The sequence below is a fragment of the Nannospalax galili genome, unplaced genomic scaffold (assembly GCF_000622305.1).
Source record: "Nannospalax galili isolate Female #2095 unplaced genomic scaffold, S.galili_v1.0 scaffold54, whole genome shotgun sequence".
Taxonomy (NCBI): Eukaryota; Metazoa; Chordata; class Mammalia; order Rodentia; family Spalacidae; genus Nannospalax; species Nannospalax galili.
In genome coordinates, this window is record NW_008341028.1 from 9238189 (window position 1) to 9258861 (window position 20673).

The 20673-nt window shown below is 44.4% G+C and overlaps 1 protein-coding gene across 1 annotated transcript in view; it reads right to left on the reverse strand.

The window, feature by feature from the left end:
* Nucleotides 1-13980: 13980 nt before the first annotated feature.
* Nucleotides 13981-20673, reverse strand: part of Anp32d (acidic nuclear phosphoprotein 32 family member D) — a 23481-nt gene continuing 16788 nt past the window's right edge. The window contains exons 2-4 of the mRNA XM_008836376.3: nt 15467-15616; nt 15138-15260; nt 13981-14049 (exon numbers count right to left, since the gene is read on the reverse strand). Of these exons, the coding sequence (XP_008834598.2) occupies nt 13981-14049; nt 15138-15260; nt 15467-15616 (342 nt within the window). The remainder of the gene's footprint in view (nt 14050-15137; nt 15261-15466; nt 15617-20673) is intronic.

Sequence of the window (20673 nt, forward strand, 5' to 3'; positions counted from 1 at the left end):
TTTTTAAGAGGTGAATTTTATGTTTTGTTTGTGAAAAACATCTCACTTAAACACTGGGGCTAGAGAGATGATGGCTCAGCAGTTAAGAGCACTGGCTGCTCTTGCAGAGGACTCAGGTTCAGTTCCCAGCATCCACAACTGTTCTTAACTCCAGTTCAAAGGATCCAGCACCCTCTTCTGGTCTCCCTGGGCACTGCACACATGGGTGCATTTATATGCGGGCAAAACACTCATACACATAAAATAAAATAAAATCTTAAAAAAAAAAAACCAAAAGTATTCCTAAGGCCTCCCATAGTATTGAGCCCTGTTAGTGTCTAGATCTTACTTCTAAGACTATCTTCATTAGACAGGGCTTGACTTGGAACCACGCAAGTACAAGAAGAACCTAGGTGTTTCACAGGTCCAGAAAGCAAGGGAATGCTCAAAAAATAGTAGGTCACTGACTCCATTCAGGACAATGTGAGCAGTAACATGAATAAGGGTCGTAATTATTAGTAAAGTACTGAGTACTACAGAAATTACAAGCCACAGATTCACATAACAAAAAGAGGAAAAAGGCGATTCTCTATAGGAGACTGATGGCTAATAGATGTAAGAGGAAGTACAGATGTTAAAAAATCACTGCCTTGAAACTCTGAGCCAAACACTTGGTTCGAGCAAGGATCTGCAATAGGCGCTTCAGCAATTACAAGGCATGTTTTAGGAAGCGAAATGTTCCCATCCTGTCCCAAGGATTAGTCATTTGCTGCAAATGGAAGCAAATGCCTTTGCAGTGAAAGCTCTGGCAGTAAGTCCCTTAAAGAAGCAACCGGACAGGCAGGGTGCTGCCAGCCTGTAATTCTAGCACTCTGGATGCAGAGACAGGAGGAGAGCTGCAAGTTCCAAGCCAACTTTGTCAACAGAGGGAGTTCTAGGCCACCCACGGTTACATAGCAACTCATCTCAAAACAACAACAAAGAAAACAAAAAACAGTTGGGCTGGGGATATAGCTCAATTGGTATAGTGCTTGCCTAGCATGCATGAAGCCCTGAGTTCTATGCCCAGCACTCCATATACTGGTGGGGAATGGTGGGGCACACCTATAATCCTGGCACTTGGGAGGTTAGAAGCACGAGGATCTGTAGTTTAAGGGAAGTCTCCCCTGCATAGTGAGTTTGAGGTCAACCTGGGAGGCAGGAGATTCTGTCTCAAAACAACTAGAAAAATCAAAGTTAGCATTAAAAAAACTTGGTATCTATGTTTTGGTATAATATAGTAGGAAACCAAATATTCAACATCACCCATGAAGTAGTTTTATAAAAATGTGTGACACAGCTGAGCATGGTGACATACACCTTTAACCACAACACTTGGGAGGCAGAAGCAAGTGGGTCTCTGTGAGTTCACGGCCAGTCTGGTCTACATAGTAAGTTCCAGGCTAGCCAATTACATAATGAAACCGTGTCTTAAAAATGTGCAATCTTGAAACAGCCCTCATTTTGTTTTAAATAAGACTAATATTGATTGTTCTCAGAACTGGCTGGGGTTTTTTTCCCTCAAAATTAAAAAAATTTTTCTTTTGGATTTAATGAAGTATTGCTAGCTGAAGCCATTTTTGACATGGTGAGAGAGATGTCAGACTGAAAAGTGTACAGCCTGATTTAAAACCAAGCCCTTTTAAAGAACAATAAAACATATTTTACATGCAAAAAAAAAAGTGCAATCTGGAGCTGGAGAGACGGCTCAGCAGTTAAGAGCACTAACTGCTCTTACAGAGGACCCAGGTTTGATTCCCAACACCCACATGGCAGCTAACAACTGTCTATAACTCCAGTTCCAGGGGAATCTGACGCCTTCTTCTAAACTCCACAGGGATTGCACAACACAGGTACATTTACACACATGCAGGCATAACACTCATACACATAAATTAAAAACAAGTAAATAAAATTTTTTAAAAAAATGTAATCTGAGAGTAAGCATTCTTCTCAAAGTCTAAACTCTCCTTTCCAGGAATTGAGGGAGTAACGGGACAAGTTACAAAATTCCAGCTGGGATGGATATGTAGGCAATTGACCTACAACCATGGGAAAAGCCGACATCTTAGCAAAGAAGAGGACACCTGGGTGGCAAAGGCTCTACTATGGATGAAAAGACACAAGAGAGTCAGGATACAGCTCAGTTGGGAGAGTGCTTTTCGAGCATGCACAAAGCCTGGTTCCATTCCCACTACCATATAGCTAATTGGGTGTGGTGGTGCGTGGTTGTGATCCTAGCACTGGGGAGGTGGATGCAGGAGGATCAGAAGTACAAGGTCATCCTCAGCTACATAGTGAATTTTAGACCAGCCTAGGTGGGAGGAGGGCTGGTAAAATGACTGTATGGGTAAAAAACACTTGATTCCTGGATCTCTGCGGAAGGAACAAATCAATGCCTGAAGGTTGTCCTCTGACCTGACACACTGATAAAAGTGCTCTGGCACACACAACTCCTATACTCAGCTCTCTCTCTCTCTTTCTCTCTCTCTCTCTCTCTCTCTCTCTCTCTCTCTCTCTCTCGTGCACACACACACAATAGTAACAAATAAGAGAAAAAAGACACGCGAGAGACCTAATTAAATAGGAATGGCAAACACAACTGTACAGCAAAGGCTTCTGTGAGCTGCCTGGTGTGTAAATTAATGCTAAAACAATGCAAGCAAATTAGTCATGCTTTACTGATCATCTAAAACATTTATCACAAAAGCTTTTTAATGAATGGGGATTTTGTACTGCGATCTTTTCTATTGCCTCCCTTAAGGGAAAAGACAAGATAATCACATAACAGACTCTCCTTGAAAGCCCACAACATAGCAGGGGCTTTGGTATGTTTATATGATTTATCACTAACTCACAGATTCAGCCTGAGAAGAAGATAGAGCTGTATCAATTTTTCATTCCATTGGGTATGCAGAACTGCCTTTATAAATGCCATTAGATTCAGCAGAGGAAACTCTCTAATATATTTCCAGACACAATACCACTTTAAAAATAACCCTGTCCAATAGAAACATGTAAGCCACAAACGTGAGCCTGTGTATAATTTTACACACAGCAGCTTGACGAAGTTAAAAATGTAAAAAGAGGCAGGCGTGGTGGCACATGCTAGCAATTTCATCATTCTGTAGGCCAAGGCTGGAGGATCACAAGTTTGAGGCCAGTCTGGGTTACTTAGTAAGACCCTGTCCTAGTTACTTTTTGTTGCTGTGATTAAAAAAACAAAAACAAAAACAAAAACAAAAAAACACTGATAAATAAATAAATTAAAAACACTGATCAAAACCAACTTGGGGAGGAAAAGGTTTTTTTTTCAGTTTGCAACTCCCAGGTCACAGTTCAACACTGAGGGAGGCCAGGGCAGGAACTCAGGGCCAGAACTCAGGACAGGATCCTGGAGGCCGAAGCTAAAGCAGAGACTATGGAGGAACACTGCCTACTGGCTTGCTCATCTGGACTATGCTCAGCCTACTTTCTTATACAACTAGAACCATCTGCCCAGGGGTGGCACCACCCAAGTGGGCTAGGCCCTCCCACATCACTCAACAATCAAGAAAATGCCTCACAGACCTTTCCACAAGTGAGTTCAATAGAAGAAATTCCCCAGTTAAGGTTCCCCTTCCCAGATGTGTCACATGAACAAACAAGGCCAACCAGTACAGACCCTGTCTCAAAAAGAAAAGCAGACAAAATTATATATATAAATATATATATTTATAATTTTTTACATTTTATTGTGTGTGTGCATGCACATGCCATGGAACATGTGTAGAGGTCAGAGGACAACTTATGGGAGCCAGTTCTCTCCTTCCAACATGTGGGTCTCAGGGATCAAACTCAGGTGGTCCTCAGGCTTAGTAACAAGTGCCTTTGCTTGCTGAGCTATCTCAGTAGCCCTCTCTGTTGTTTCGAGATAGATCTCTTGATCCCAGGCTGGCCAATAACCGCTGCTAGTTTCATGGCTTCCTAAAACACCAAGCCCCTTATAGGTCTCTCATTCCACCAGAAGGGAGAACTCAAGACTTAGGATTAGATCCTGTTCTGTATCTCTCTAGCTCATTTTTTAAAATTTTTTGAGACAGGGTCTCACGTAGGCCATGCTGGCTTCAAATGCTCCATGTAGCTGAGGATGACCTTGAACTTCTGATTCTCCTGCCTCTACCTCCCAATTGCTGGGATGCCAGGTGTGCACTGCCACGCCTGGTTAATGGGGTGCTGGTGATTGAAAACAAGGGTTAGATCATTTGAGGCAAGCAGTCTACCATCTCAGCTCCATCAAGCCCTCTATGATGTGATTTTTAACAATTATTTTTTACTTTTATTTATGTGTATGCCTATATCTGTGTGTGTATCTTCACATGTGTGTGGGTGCTTGCAGAGGTAAGAAGAGGGTGTCGGATCACTGAAATTGGAGTCACAGGCAGTAGTGAGATGCCCAACGTGGGTGCTGAGAACTGAACCGTCCTTTCCAAGAGCAGCAAGTGCTCTTACCTGATGAGATGCAATATTAATTTACATTTTTAAAAGAATATTTTATTATTTTTATGTGTATGAGTGTATTACCTGCATGTATGCAAGTGCACCCATGTCCTGAAATGCCTGAGGAAGTCAGAAGAGGGCAATGGATTCCCCTAGAATTGGAGTTACAGATGGTTGTTAGCCACCATGTGGGTGCTGGGAATCAAATCCAGGTCCTCTGCAAGAGCAGTCAGTGCTCTTAACCACTGAGCAATCTCTCCAGCCCACACATTGAAATTTTAAAAAATATTTTAAATGATACATATGTCTGTGGGTATGTGCATGTGTGTGAAGGTCTCCTTGGAAGCCAGAGGGTCATAGGTGCCAGATCCCCTGAAGTTATGCTATAGGTGGTTGTAAGCTGCCTGATGTGGGTGCTAGGAATCAAGCTTGCGTCCTCTGAAAGAGCAACGAGTGATCTTAGCTGTTGAGCCACCTCTCTAGCTCTTAATTTTCATTTCTGCGTTTGTTGCTAGTATATAGCTATGACTAATTTTATTGTTGCTCTTATTTCCTGAAAACTCTGTGAACTTATTAATTCTATGAAGCGCTATTCCTTATTTTTAAAAACATTTTATTTATTTTCATTTATGTGTATAAGTGTATTGCCTAAATCTATGTAAGTACACTGGTGTCATGCAATATCCATGGAGGTTAGAAGAGGGTGTCAGATCCCTTGGAACTGGAGTTAAGGACAACTGTTAACTGCCATGTGGGTTAGGGTTAGAGAACCCAGGTTCTCTACAAGAGCAGCCAGTGCTCTTAACTGCTGAGCCATCTCTCCAGCACTTTTCCTTTTTGTTTCTTTGGCCGGGTGCGGTGGTGCACACCTTTAATCCCAGCACTCTGGAGGCAGAGGCAGGTGGATCTCTGTGAGTTCAAAGCCAACCTGGTCTACATAGCAAGTGCCGGGCCAGCTGCGGCTACAGGGAGACTTTTTCTCAAAAAGTCAAAAAAAAAAAAAAAGATTTTTAAAAATTTTTACTTTTCCTATGTGTACTTTTAGACAGGGTCTTACAGCTCACACCAGCTCAAGCTCAGGATCCTTCTGCCTTGGCCTCCACAGTACTAGGATTACTTTATATTTTGTTCTCTTGCACCATTGCTTGGGTTACAGTTCCTAGTACTGTAAGACAAGAGTGGTGAGAGGAACTTCCTTATTTGACCCACACCGAAGAACAAAAAGAGTTAAGATTTTCACTATTAAATACAACATAGCTGTAGTTGTTTTAAACATAGTGTGTGTGTGTGTGTGTGTGTGTGTGTGTGTTTCGGATCATGCATTCATGCATGCCATAGAATGCAAGTCAGAAGACAACCTGAGGAAGTTGGTTTTCTCCTCTCACCTTCTAAATTTGGTAGGTTTGGGGGATTTTGTTATTTTGGTTTTCCATTTTTATCATCAAGGGTGATAATTAAATTAAATTTTATCAAATATTTTTTGTCTGAATTGATTCAGAAGTGAATGTGAATTTTCTTCATCTTGTTAATATAGTGGATTATAATGATTGGTTTTAGTATCAAACCATCCCTGCATTCTTGGGATAAAATTTTGTTGTTTGTGGCATTTATTGCTATCCTCAATTTATATATATATATATATATATACATATACACACATATATACACATACATATATACATACACACACACATACACACACACATATATATACACAGCCTCTTACCCAGGCTGATCTTGAACTTCTCCTTCTACCCCAAGTGCTGGCATTACAGATTTTCACCACTACAGCTTGTTGATACAGTGTTGGGGATTAAACTTGGAACTTGCATGCTAAGCAAGTACTCTACCAACTGAGTTACATCTCCAGCCCCAATCTGCTAATATTTTGTTGAAAATTTCTGTTTCTATTTTCATAAGGAAAAAAAATATAACCCAGGCGATCCCTGAACTCACAGTAATCCTTCTGCCTCAGTCTCAAAAATGCTGGGATTACAAGTGTGAGCAACCACAGCCATCTAACCTATTGATCTTCTAGTAACTAGTTCTTGTTTGACTATTTTTTGTAATTTTCCATTATCTTTATTATCTCTTTCTTCTAATGATGGATTTTTTAAAAGATGCTATTTATTTTCATTTTATGTATGAGTGTTTTGCCTGCATGTATTTAAGTGCACCACATATGTGCAATGCCCAAGGAGGTCAGAATAGGGCATCAGATCCCCTGGAACTGGAGTTAAGGATGATTGTTAGCCACCATGTGGGCACTGGGAACTGAACCCAGATCCTTTGCAAGAGCAGCCAGTGCTCTTAACTGCTGAGCATCACTCAAATCCAGTTCCCTCATGATGGATTTTGGTCTTTCTAGCTTCTGTCTGTCTCTGTTCTCTTCGTCTCTGTCTCTCATTCACTTGCAATCAAAACACTCAGGATCTGAAGCAGGAAGATCAGAATCTCAGGACACACTTGCAATGAGGTAAGACCCTGTCTCAAAAGTGAAATAACAGCAACAAAATTCTATTTTTCTTGTCTGGTTCTGGGACCAAGATTACACTGACCTCATAATAAAATGAGTTGAAAGTGTTCCTCCCTCTTCTATTTTTCAATGAGACCAAATACAGTAAATGCTGAGTTTTTATAAAAAACAAAACGTAACTTCTACCTGGGCATGGTGACATACGCCTTTAATCCCAGCACTCGGGAGGCAGAGGCAGGCGGATCTCTGTGAGTTCGAGGCTAGCCTGGTCTACATAGTGAGTTCCAGGACAGCTGGGGCTACAGGGAGACCCTGTCTCAAAAAGACCAAAAACAACAAAACAAAACAAAAAACAACAACTATACTTCTAAAGTACAATCATCCATTGTAACTCTCTGGGCCTGGAGATTTATTTCAGACTATAAGTTCAATTTCTGTAGTACAGATCTATTTAAAATACTTATTTCACCAGCAAGATGGCTTAGTAGATAAAGGCACTTGCTGCACAGGTCTGGTGACCTGAGTTTGATCCCCACAACCCACATGGTGATAGGAGACTGACTCCCTAAAGGTGTCCTCTGACTTGCCATGTGCCATGGCAATCATGCCAGAATTTACATGTGAATATCACACACACACACACACACACACACACAGACACACACACACAGACACACACACACACCACAAATAAAGTAGAACACCAGGTGTGGTGGTGTGTGCCTTTAATCCCACCCTCGGGAGACAGGTGGATCTCTGTGAGATTGAGGCCACCCTGTTTCACATTGTGACTTCCATGTGGGCTGTGACTAGGGAGACTCTGTCAAAAAAACAACAAAAAAGCAGAAAGTAAAATACCTATTTTGTGTAAGATTAGCTTTAGTAGTAGTCCTTCATAATGAACTGGCCTGTCTCCCCCAAATTGTCTAATTTTTGTGTGGAGGGCTGTTTGTGTTTCTCATTTACTCTTGTTTTGTCTGTAGGGTCTGTAGTGACACTCACTGTTTCATTCCTCATGCTAATAAAGTGCTTTCACTCATGTCTTTGCCAGTCTCCCAAACATCAACCTATGGATTTTTTTTTTTGAGAGAGAGGGTCTTATTCTAGCCCAGGATAGCCTTGAACTCACAGTGATCCTCCTGCCTGAGCTTTTGGAATAATGAGATTACAGATGTAACCATACCGAGCTAATCTATTTATCTTTCAAGTAAGTTTATTACACTCATTTTTTTCTATCGTTTTTTCTTTCTTATCTTTCTTATCTCTTTCTGCTGATGATGGATTTATTCTTCTCTTCCTTCCCTGGTTTTTTAAGGCAAGGGTTTAGATTGTCGATTTGAGGTTATTTTCTAATTATTATAAGTCTCTTAGGACCACAAATCTTCTTTCAGCTCTACTGAGCTGTAGCCCACACACTTTAATGTGCTCCATTTTCATGACCAATGCATGAAAAAAATTTTCTGGTGACTTTCTATTTGTTATATGGATTCTTTTAAAATGTGTTGTTTAGGGACTGGAGAGCTGGCTCAACAGTTAAGAGTACTGGCTGCTCTTCCAGAGGACCTGGTTTCAGTTCCCAGCACCCACATGACAACTAACAACCACTTGTAACTCCAGTTCCAGGGGATCTGATATCTTCTGGCCTCTCAGGGCACAGCATGACAAGGGTATACTTATATATATATGCAAGCAAGACACTCATACACATTAAATTAAAATAAATAAAAGTTTTAAAAACTCAAGTGTGTTCTTTAACTTGTAGGTATTTGAAGTTTTTCTTTGCTTTATCCTCTATTTTAGTCTATTATTCTGTTTGTAGCTTCTAGTTTGAGTTCATTGTAGTTAGTGAACATATTCTGTATGATTTTTAAAAATTTGCTTATGTTTTTTATGACCTAGAACATAGCCTATTCAGCATTTCATGACCTTGTTAAGAAGAGTTTGAGTGAGTGTGTGTGTGTGTGTGTGTGTGTGTGTGTATTTAAGAAAGGGTCTAGCTACATAGCTTAGGTTGGCCTCAAACTTGTGATCCTTCCACCTCAGTCTCTAAAATAATGGGATTATAGGTATGTGTCACCAATGTCTGGTTTCATAGACTTCTAAAACAATTGTATTCTGTTGTTGTGATCAGTAGGTTTGTGTGTGTTTGTTGGTGATTGCTCTAGTTTTGTTCTATTGCTATGACAAATACCTCGAGCAGAAGCTACTTAGGGGATACAAGGGTTTATTTGGCTTTTGCTTCTAGATCAGTTTATCATTGATGTAAGAAGTTAGGGCAGGAACTTAAGCAGAAACCAGGGAGGATCATGCTTAACCAGTTTTCTTTTCTTTTCCTTTTTTTTTTTTTGTGTGTGTCTTTTTTGAGACAGGGTCTCCCTGTAGTCCTAGCTGTGCTGAAATACACTATGTAGACCAGGCTGGCCTTGAACTCACAGAGATCCAGGTGCCTCTGCCTCCCAAGTGCTGGGATTAAAGGTGTGCGCCACCACTCCCAGCCCACAACTAGCTTTTTCATACATTCAGAGACCACCTTCCCAGGGAATGGTACCACCCAGAGAGGACTGGGCTCTCCCACTTCATTAACACTCAAGACAATCGCCCCCAGGCCAATTTGATCTGGGAAATCCCTCAATTAAGTGTCCTCTCTCAGGTCTGAGGTGGTAGCACGCCTCTAGGGAGGTAGAGCCAGGCGGATCTCTGTGAGTTCAAGGCCAACCTGGTCTATGTAGTGAGTTCCAGGCCAGTTGGGGCTACAGGGAGACCCTGTCTCAAAAAGACATCCCCAAAAGTGTCCTCCCACCTCAGAGCCCGGCATGGTGGTGCACACCTTTAATTCCAGTACTCTGGAGGCAGAGGCAGGTGAATCTCTGTGAGTTCAAGTTCAGCCTGGTCTACATAGCGAGTTCCAGGCCTGCTGGGGATATAGAGAGACCCTGTCTCAAAAAGATAACAAAAGAGTTCCCTCTCAGGTGACTCTAGACTGTGCCAAATTCACATGAAACGCTAACTAGGACGTTCCACCCTTTGTCTACTTGAGACTTAAGCACATCAATGTAAACACTTTAAACCATAGCCTTTCAAGTCAATGTCTAAGGTTTCATGTCAATAACATTAATCCCAATGCTTCAAAAATCCAATGTCTATTGTGAGCTCCTGTCTAAAAAAAAAAAAAAAAAAAGACGCATATTTTTTATTCCAAAATGGAAGAACCAGGGCATAAAGGCAATCATACTTAGGCAAAACCAAAATTCAACAGTGTAAACCCAGATCCTGGAGCTCAGTGCTCAACATTTCTATCTCAGTTGACTTGTAGTCTTCTGGCTCCAAAAGCCTTGGGCCATCCCACTTCTCCAGCTCGGCGGTCCACAGCACACACACCTTCTCAAAGGCTCAGGTTAGCACCACTCTGTACCTGCTGCTGTTCTTGGTAGACATCCCACAGTCCTGGCAACTTCAGTATCCTGGGGTCTCCATTGCAACTGAGGCTGCACCTTCAGCAATGGCCTCTCCTGCACTCTCCACAGGGACTTCAACCCTTCCACATGGTGCCAACCTGCAGCTGCTCTCTATGATTCCTTTATGCCTTCAAAACCAGTACCACCTGGGTGGCTATTATATACTATTTTCCAAGTTCTGCTTTGAGCTCAAAATGCAGCCTGGCCCCCTTGGATCAGTTCTCTCTGCTGGCTCTGTGGAAATACCTTCCCAAGTCTCAGTGGAGCACAGAGGATTTCATTCAATGGTGCTTATTTCTTTTTTATTATTATTTTATTTATTATTTTTATTTTATGTGTATGCATGCATTGCCTGCATGTAGGTAAGTGCACCTGTGTCATGCAATGCCTGGGGGTGGGGGGCGGACAGAAGAGGCTGTCGGAGCTCCTGGAACTGGAGTTAGCTGCCATGTGGGTGCTGGGATTCGAACCTGGTCTTCTGCAAGAACAGTCAGTGTTCTTAACTGCTGAGGTGCTTATTTCTTTGAATCACCAGCTGATTCTTCAACCCCAGCTGACCAGCACACACAGATTCTTGTTTTTCATTTTATTAAAAAAAATTTATTGAATTTTTATGTATTTCATACAAAAAAATCATCTTTATACCTTCTTCTCCTTTGGCATCCTCCCATAGACCCCCTACTGGAGTTCATATATTCTGTCATTGTTAAGGCCTATCATGTAAAGTCAGTGTCCCTCAGTGCAAGTCCATCCACTGGGATTTAGTCAGCCTATCCAGAGTCCCTCCCTTCAAGAAGATCAACTCTTTCTCACCCAACAGTAATCAGCTGCCAATACTTCTTTGACTAAGACTGAGGCCTGCTGTTCACTTCCACAGTTCTGTGCTGGGTTTTTGTCTGCTTAAGTTTGCGTGGGTCTTATGCATGCTGACACCATTGTCATATGAGAAGGGTTGAAGATTTTTTTCTAAAGATTTGTTATTATTTTTAATTCTCATTCTCTCTCTCTCTCTCTCTCTCTCTCTCTCTCCCTCCCTGTCTGTCCCTCTGTCTGTGTGTTGGTATGTGTATGTGACTGTAGGTACCCTCAGACACCAGAGGCATCAGATCCCCTGGAGCTGGAGTTACAGATAACTATGAGCTGCCTCACATGGATGCTGGGAAATGAACTTGGATCCTTGGCAAGAACAGTATGGGCTCTTAGCTTCTGAAATATCTCTTCAGTACAACTCCCCATACACGTGGAGTCTTAATCCAAAATATCACAAAAATTGCCAATAGTTGGGAGTCTTTGCTTCTCCCATACAAGCCAGGCCTCCACACACATGTTTTTATCAGCCCTCAAATCTTCTAAGCCAATTCACTTAGTTCTGATAATCCAATGGGTTTTCTGACTTAAGAGTTTAAAATGGTTCTATAATCCACGCCCGCCCCCGCAAATAGTCCAAGACACAATCTAAAGTCAAGTTCATCATAGCATCACCCCACTTCTCTGGTACCAAGTAGTGTTCTAGTTTCATTCTGTTGCTGTGACAAATACTAACAAGAGCAACTTATGGGACATTTGTTTCAACTTACAGGATACAGTCCATCACTGAAGGAAGTCATGGCAGGACCTCAAGCAGGAACTTGAGGCAGAAAACATGAAGGGATACTGTTTGCTCTCTTGCTCAGTCTCAAGCTTAGCTAGCTTTCTTATACAGACGAGAAATTGCCTAAGAATGGTGCCATCCACAGTGGGCTGCGTCTTCCATGTCAGTTAGTGGAGGCAATCCACACAGACATGCCCACAGGCCAATTTGATCCGGAGAATCCCTCAATTAAGACTCCTCTCTCAGGTGACTCTAAGCTGGGTCAAGTCGACAATTTAAGCAGGGCAATTTAAATTGTTTAGTTCTGTATTCTTTTGAATTTCTGTCCAGTAGCTTTATCAGTTCTTAAGACAGTGATGTTTATAACTCATTTATAATTGTAGATTTGCCTTATTTTCCTTTTAGTTTGACCAGGTTTTGCTTTATTAATCTTGAAGCTCCATTGTTTTGTATATAAATATTCAGAATTGGACTGCCTTCTTGGTGGACAGACTCCCTTAACATTATAACTCCCTTGGTAAGATTCTTTGATCCGAAATCTACTTTGTCTGAATATTGCTACTCATGCTTGATTTTGGTTGATAGTTGTATGGTGTATCTTTTCCAGACTTTAACAGACCTAGATCATTATTTTTCTAGACAGCACATAGGTGAGTCACATTTTTTAAAAAAATCCATTCTGGGGGCTAGAGAGATGGCTCAGTGGCTAAGAGTGCTGGCTGCTCTTGCGGAAGACCTGGGTGCTCTTGAAGAAGACCTGGGTTCAGTTACCAGCACCCATATGGCAGCTGAAAACTATCTATAATTCCACTTCCAGGGGATCTGACACCCTCTTTTGACCTCCATGGGCATTGCATGTACATGGTGCACTTACATACATGCAGGCAAAACACTCATGAAATTGCAATAAATAAATAAAAAAAGTTTAATCCATTCTGCCCATTTTCTATTTATGTATTCATTGTTATTTTATATGTATGAGTGCTTGCCAGCATGTATAAATGTATACCATGTGCATGCAGTGCCCATGGGGGCCAGAAGAGGACATCAATATCGCCCTGGAAATAGAGTTAGGGGTGGTTGTGAGCTGTCCAGTGTGGGTGCTGAGAATAAAACTCTGGTCCTCTGTAAGGGCAGCATGTTATCTTAACCACTGAGCCATCTCTGCAGCCCCTACCTTTCCATTTGTCTTATAATCCGTGTATTTACACCATTTACATTTAATGAAATTATTGATCTATTATAGCACAAGACTGGCTACTTTGTTTCTCTTTTGATTGTTCCTTTAATCGCCCAACCCCCTTTTTCAATTAACCTGACTTCCTACAAGTTGTCTGAACATATTTTAGAGTTCAACCTGCCTTATGCCTAAGTTGTGTGTGTGTGTGTGTGTGTGTGTGTGTGCATGCGCCCTTGCGCGCGTGTGCACGCCTGTGAGCATACTGAGGGAAGAGGAGGGTTTCAGGCATCCTCTATCACTGTCCACCTTATTCCTTTGAGGCAGAGTCTCTCTCTGAATCTAGAGTGTTCATTTCCTTGGGTAGGCTGGCAAACAGCAAGCCCTAGTGATCCTCCTGTCTCCACCCACTTATGTGCTGGGGACTGGTTGTTACCTGGGCACTAGGATCTGAACTCGGTCCTCATGCTTGCACAGCAAGTGCATTTAACTGCTGAGCCATCTCTCCAGGGCTCATCTTTAGTGTGTGTGAAATGATTTCTTGTGTACAATTTTCAGTGGCTGCTCTAGGCATTCTACCTGGATTACCTCATAGTGCTTATTAATATCAACATTTCCCTGCTCTTGAGTAAGGTGCAGGAAACTATGGGTTCTTTTACCCCTCCTTGTAACAAATTGTCTTAAATACTCCCCACCATTGACAGATGTAGCATTGAAGTCAGAGGCCTCCATGTCGCACTCGTCAAGATTATGTGACCTGGGAGAGGAGACTGAACACGTTTTCTCAGTAGTCGTTCATCTTGGTTACCTCACAGTAGAACAGTTCTAAGCTCTGGAGGTTCTCTAACTTTTTCTACAAATGGAAAAAGAGAGTCAATGGTGAGATCAATTTGTGGAAGGTGGGTGGGAAGGGAAAACACCCTAGGAAAATGCAGGGTACCACAAGGCAGTACAGACAGCCTAAAAACTACAGTTCAGGGGCTGGAGAGATGGCTCGGTGATTAAGAGCACTGACTGCTCCTGCAGAGGACCAGGGTTCAGATCCCAGCAGCCACAACATGGTGGCTAACATCTGTCTATAACTCCAGTTCTAGGAGACCCAACACTCTCTTCTGGTCTTGGTGGACATTGCATATATGTGGTATACTCACATACCTGCAGACAAGACCTTCGTACACATAAAATAAGTATTTTTTTTAAAAAAGGATTACAGTGGACAAAAGGAATGTAGATATGTGTTTTTGTGTGTGTGGGTATACAATGTGTATATGTGTATTCATTTTTGGAAGTTTTAAGTCAGATTCAGGGATCCTCCTTTATTGCTGTCTACCTTATGTATTTATGTACTTATTTGTCTATTTATTTGAGACAGGAGCTCATATTTGAACCTGGAGCTCATAACTTCAGCCAGACTGACTGGCCAACAAGCCCCTGGGATCCACCTGCCTACAATCCCTTAGCACCGAAGGGTACATGGTACTTTTATTCCACAATTTCGGCTTTTATCCTAACAATGCGTGGCTTGAAATAATCCTAGGGCCCTCTTGATGTTCAGGTGGAGAGCTCTGATGCAGCCCTGTGACCAGAAGCCCAAGGGGAATGAGAAAGAAATGAACAAAGGCTTGCATCTAAGTAATCACTACCAAGGCAGGCAGCACAGCCGAGTTGGACCCCAGGACGCTCCAGACTAGGGCCCATTCTCCACTTCATGCTGGCTGCCCATTCCGGTCAGGTGACTGTGATCAAACCCTGAATTTCTTGGAGCCTCAGTTTCTCCATGGACTGAACAGAAATAGTAGTTCCCATCTTAGCTCACAGCATAGAATGAGTCAAAGAAATGGAAATGAGGGAAAACAAGCCCAAAACACAAATGTGAAACTAGAGTCCCCTACCCCATTCCCCGCTGCCCCCAAGGAGAGGGGAGGACCCCGAGTGACTCACCAGTGGCTCTATTGTGCTGAGGTCTTTTATTTTGTTGCCACTTAAGTTTAGATGCGTTAGGTTCGGACACTTTTCTGCCAATACTTCCAGGCCCCCTGAGATTCTGTTATCGCTTAGTTCAAGCTAAACGAGACAGGGAGAAAAGCAGCAGCATTTAACATGGAGCCTCTGGGCCCAGAGTCTGCCTCCCAGCTCTCCCCACACAGCAGGAAAGGAACGTCCTTTGGGAACTGCCTGGCATGTCAAAGCCTACACCTGGCCTTACCCTCAATTATGCTCCCTGAGCACAAAGTACAACCCCAACCCCTCCCAACATCCATGCTGTTTACCTTCTTGAGTTTGTTTAACTTTGGTAAGTTCGCAATAGAGGTGAGGCCTACATTGATTGTACTTAGGAATTCCAGTTCTTCAAACTCATCTGTGAGGCCCTTGATTTTGCCTTCAGTTGACCGACAGTTGTCCAGGACAAGCTCCTTCACCTAGGAAGGGAAGGGTGTCATGAGTGGGAGTGGAGAAGGGCCAGGGAAGCCCACTCGGGGGAGAGGAGACATGCACAAAATGCCACTTCTTCCAGCTCTTCCAGACCAGAGCTGCTGCGGAATGCAGGGTGCCGGCCAACCTTGGTCTTTCTGCTGTCAGCAGAACTGAGGCAGGGGAATGTGGGGCGAGCACACCTGCAGAGCTGGGAAGTCACTCTGGAGAGCACAGCCAGGATGCTCTCCCACTACTGAGGTTGTGGGAGAGGGTTCTTACTGCAGCCTCCTGCCACATGCTCTTCAACCCCAATGTACAATGAACATCACAGCCCCTGCTCCCCCAGGGCACCAGCCACAGCACTGTCAGCCTGGCATCCAGGCCTACAAATGCCCCAGCTGGACCACCCACTGGAGGCAGGCTACTCACTTCCCATGCCCCGCCCCCACCTTCTCCCTCTGCAGTCCATAGCTCTCTACTCATGGCTTTCACAAGGCATGCTCGTGCTCACTCTCGCTCTAACTCCTTCCTTCAGCCTCGACCTGCCCACTGACGCCTGGCTCTCAACAGTGCAGTTATGTACCTGGCCTGCTGTACCATGGGGGAAGCAGACCAGGACCTTGCCCTATTTCAACGCCCATCCCCAGACAGTCCAGCAGAAGTTCTCCGTATGAAGGAAACATTTGGTGCTATCCAAGAGCAGAGTCACAAGCCATGTGTGGTCCTGAGTTTTTGTGACAAGGATGGCAAGCCTGAGGAACTGGGCCTTTGGTATTATTTAATCTTTAAAAAAAACATTTTATCATTTTTATTTTATGTTCATGAGTGTATTGCCTGCATGTGTTTAAGTGCACCCATGTCATGCAATGCCCAAGGAGATCAGAAGAGGGCATTGGGTCCCCTGGAACTAGAGTTACAGGCAGTTGTTAGCTGCTATGTGTGTGCTGGGAATCAAATCCAGGTCCTCTGTAAAAGCTGTCATTGTTTTTAACCGCTGAGCCATCTCTCCAGCCCCTATTTAATCTTTTAAAAAATTTTGTTTATGTGTATGTATTTGTCTGCCTGTTTACCACAGGCATGTAGGCACTCCTGGAGGCCAGAAGAGGGTGTCAGATACTTCGGAACTGGACTTACATATAGGCAGTTGTGAACTGTCATGTGGGTGCTGGTAACTGAACCCAGGTCCCCTGCAAGAGCAGCAAATGCTCTTAACCACTGAGCCATCTCTCCAGTCGGTGTTCTTCAGTTTTAAATGTAGAGATGCGAGGCACTTTCGCTGCAAGGCCCAGCTCATCCATGTGTTCCTCAGCCCCTGCCCACAGGTATAGATGAGGAAACGCATACTCCTAAGATGTTTCAGCGAGGGCTGACAAGACCCCAGGAACAACTCTAGAGGCATTCCTGTAAGCCTGTGTATCCTCACCCATTCCTGGTTCTGATGTGGGCCCTTCATTCCTGATGGGTGGAACAAAAGAGTAAAAGCCACTCTAATGAGAAGGTTCAGAAGCCAACTTCACAGCAGAGGACCAGCTAGTTCCAGTGAACACAGAGGGTTTGGACGACAGGCCAGAGGAAGGCTAGTGGGGCTCCTGTACAATCACAAATGTTCTAAGGGGTTGGCAGGGAGACTAGGGCAGTTCTAGGCAAGGCAGGAGCTTGAGGGACCCAGTCCCGTGAGTCTGGAAGGAACCTTTATTACCTGGTGATACAGAGCCTGAGATTAGATCTTCACATGAGCTGGGCAAGCACTCTCTCACTGAGCTATATCTCTATCCCATTTCATTTTATTTCCTGTTCCTTTTTACTTTGACACAGTGTCTAAGCGGCCCAAGCTGGTCCTGAACTCACTCTCCCAGGAGTGCTGAGTTGACAACTGAAGCTTTCCAGCACACAGGCCTGGCCTGGCTGGCAGGCACAATGTGTTCACAAAGTCTACTCCCTCCTACATCCAGTCTCGATTGAGAAGTTAACTTATTATTGTTAATAAACGCAATTCAACGTTCACACTGTTCAAGGAATGAGTCCTAAGAGGATACAAAAGACACTGTGGGATGGCAGGGCCAGTGTGGAGGGTTGGTGTGGAGGACCAGCCAGCAGCAATGCCCTGTCCTGCTTTTGTAACCAATTGTCCCATTGATTCCTTGTGTTTTTGTTTTGGGTGGCACTGGGGTTTGATTTATAGGCATCCACCATCACATTTGGTCTTAAGTGGCACTGGGTACGGAACCTAGGGCTTCATGCATACTAAGCAAGCACTGTACTACTGAGCTATAACCCAAACCTTGTTATACTTTTTAACACAGGATATACCTAAGCTCCCCAGGCTGGCCTGAAACTCACTCTGTGGCCCATCCAGGCAACCCTCCTGCCTCAGCCCCTTGAGTTATCTAGAATTAATAGGCTTGTGCCATCAGGCCCAACTCAATTCACATTTTACCTTCAAAGGGTCTCAGAGTGATCCTTGGAAATAACAGTACTTGTGATCAGCTGGATTTCAAGTTGCAAGTCCAGCATAGGTTATCATGCTGTCTGCTCAAATGTCACCTCCTCTGGGAAGCCTTCCTGGGTCACAGCTTTGTTTTCAAAGCACTTACAGATGCCTTTCAGGAAGTTTCCTGATTCCCCCAGAAAGGAGGCCCACAGAAAATGTGCTTTTCTTCCCTAGTACCATATTCAAAAAGCCTACAACGGACATGGGATAAAGCAGGCAATTCAATCATCATGGGTAAAAAAAATGATATTAACATACCCAAGGCTGGGTGGTCAGCAGAGGAGAGAAGATTCCTTCCCTTTACTGCCATTTGTCATCAGCATCTGGGAGACTCAGTTAAGTCATATAAAAGTGGTTAACATCACACACACAGGGCCAGGAGCTGCTCAAAACTGGGACATTTGTGCCAATAACCCTCCTGGGCTAATGCATTTGGGGAACACAGGTCTGTGTTCTGGTATGGTGGGCATTATCCAGACAACGATCCCACCTTGCCAGGGTCTATGGCCACTTGTCTTCTGCCACTCCTGACAATGATCACACTGGCCACAGAAATGGACACAAGGTCCCCAAGTGCTCACAGAGATCAAACGTGTGCCCTGGATCCAGTACCCCCAGAGCTTTAGAGGACAGGCAGCATTCTAATTCAGTTCCTGCCACCCCATCCAAAAACAGCAGCCCAGAGGGCTTTTTGAGAAATCTTCTCAGACTCACAGACACACCCCAAAGTACAGAGAGGCCAGAATGTACCCAAGACACAACCAGGACTGTCTGCAAGAGAGCTGCAAACTAAACTGAGCGCAGGAGCGGAGCTGCTTGCTATGAATGCAGACCAACCTCTGCAGAGGCGTCACCAGTTTTCCAGAGCCAGCTGGAGAGGCCAGCACAGATGGACACTCCCTTAGGCCATCCATGTCCAGGGAACACCAAGTCTCCACAGTGAGATGAGGGATGCAGTAAAGAAGGCTGGAAACAGCCCTGCATGTGGATGAGTCCCTTCCCACAGACAGCTGGGCAGGAGGCTGAGGAGCACTTCTGCCACCACAGAACTTTCCAGTGGCCCCAGCTATGGGGAAAATCACACTGGGCTCCTCACACCCTCACTGTGCCCTTTAGGAGGTGTGCAGAGAAACACTGGCCAGACCAACCAAGAGGAGAGCCACCAGTGCACACCCCAGTGAGGTGCTACAGGAATCTGCTGAGGAGAACACTGCTCCATTCCCTGGATGTCACTGGGATGGATGCGCAGGGTTCCTTTCCTCCAGTAGGACTTTCTGGGAAGGGTCCTCTCAAGAGCTGTTAGAAAGATAAAGGCTGGGAGAAGGGGGCCCAAAGCTCTGTGGAGAAGCAGGAAGGCTGATACCCTGAGACAGTTACTACTGAAAAGGCCCCACAGGCAAGCTCCAATCCCCAGGGGGGGCCTGAGCAGAGTATGCCTGCAGATTGCCTGACACCCTTCCATTCCCACCTCGACACAAACTGGAGGCTCTGTCCTTTCCGTGGATCTCCCCTCTGCTTTTGCAGCTGCATGTGAGGTTCCTTCTGGGCAGGACAGCCGCTCCCATCACACAGCAGACACCCACCACAGCCTTTTTCAGAGGGGCTGGTCCCCAATCAAACACTGAGTCTCCCTTCAACCTCTTGGTGGGAATCCAGCCTTCAGCCTCCTACAACACACCTGGCATAAACTATGTTTCCTTCAGTCCTGACAACAGCCTGGGAAAAGGCAGAGCTGTTATTTACCACTTTATAGAGGTGGCAACCCATATCCAGAGGGGACCTGCTGATTGTCCCCTGCACCTGAACACTTTGCTTGGAAACCCTGCTTTCCTACCAAAGGGCCACTGGCCCTTTTATCCCTTCTATCCAGTGGTTTTGTTTTATTTGTATGTGTGTGCTGTATGTGTTTACATGGGCATGTGCATAGAGACGAGGGTCAACATTGGGTGTCTTCCTCAATTGCTCTCCAGCTTATTGTCTGAGGCAGGGTCTCCCACTGAACCTGGAGCCACTGATTCAGCTAGGCTGGGTGACCAATGAGCTCCCCTTCTATCCAGTGGTTTTGTTTTATTTGTATGTGTGTGCTGTATGTGTTTACATGGGCATGTGCATAGAGACGAGGGTCAACATTGGGTGTCTTCCTCAATTGCTCTCCAGCTTATTGTCTGAGGCAGGGTCTCCCACTGAACCTGGAGCCACTGATTCAGCTAGGCTGGGTGACCAATGAGCTCCAAGGATCTTCCCGTTTCTGCCCCACCCCCTGCCCAACAGTACTGGGATTACAGACATGTACCACCACTCCCAGCTTTTATATGGGTGCTGGGGACGGTCAGGTCCTCATGCTTGCACAGCAAGCACTACCAACTGAGCCATCTCCCCAGGCCCCAAGTCCAGTAGCAGCCTCATGGGATACAGGTACATAAACAACCACAGGCGTGAGAAGCACAGTGCAGGGGTGAGTAAATTTGGTGTAGGTGTGTGCATGTGCGTGTGGGTCTGTGTGTGTGTGTGTGTGTGTGTGTGTGAAGAAGCAGGCCCTTGCACCCCAGCAGATTAGACGCTGGACCTCTC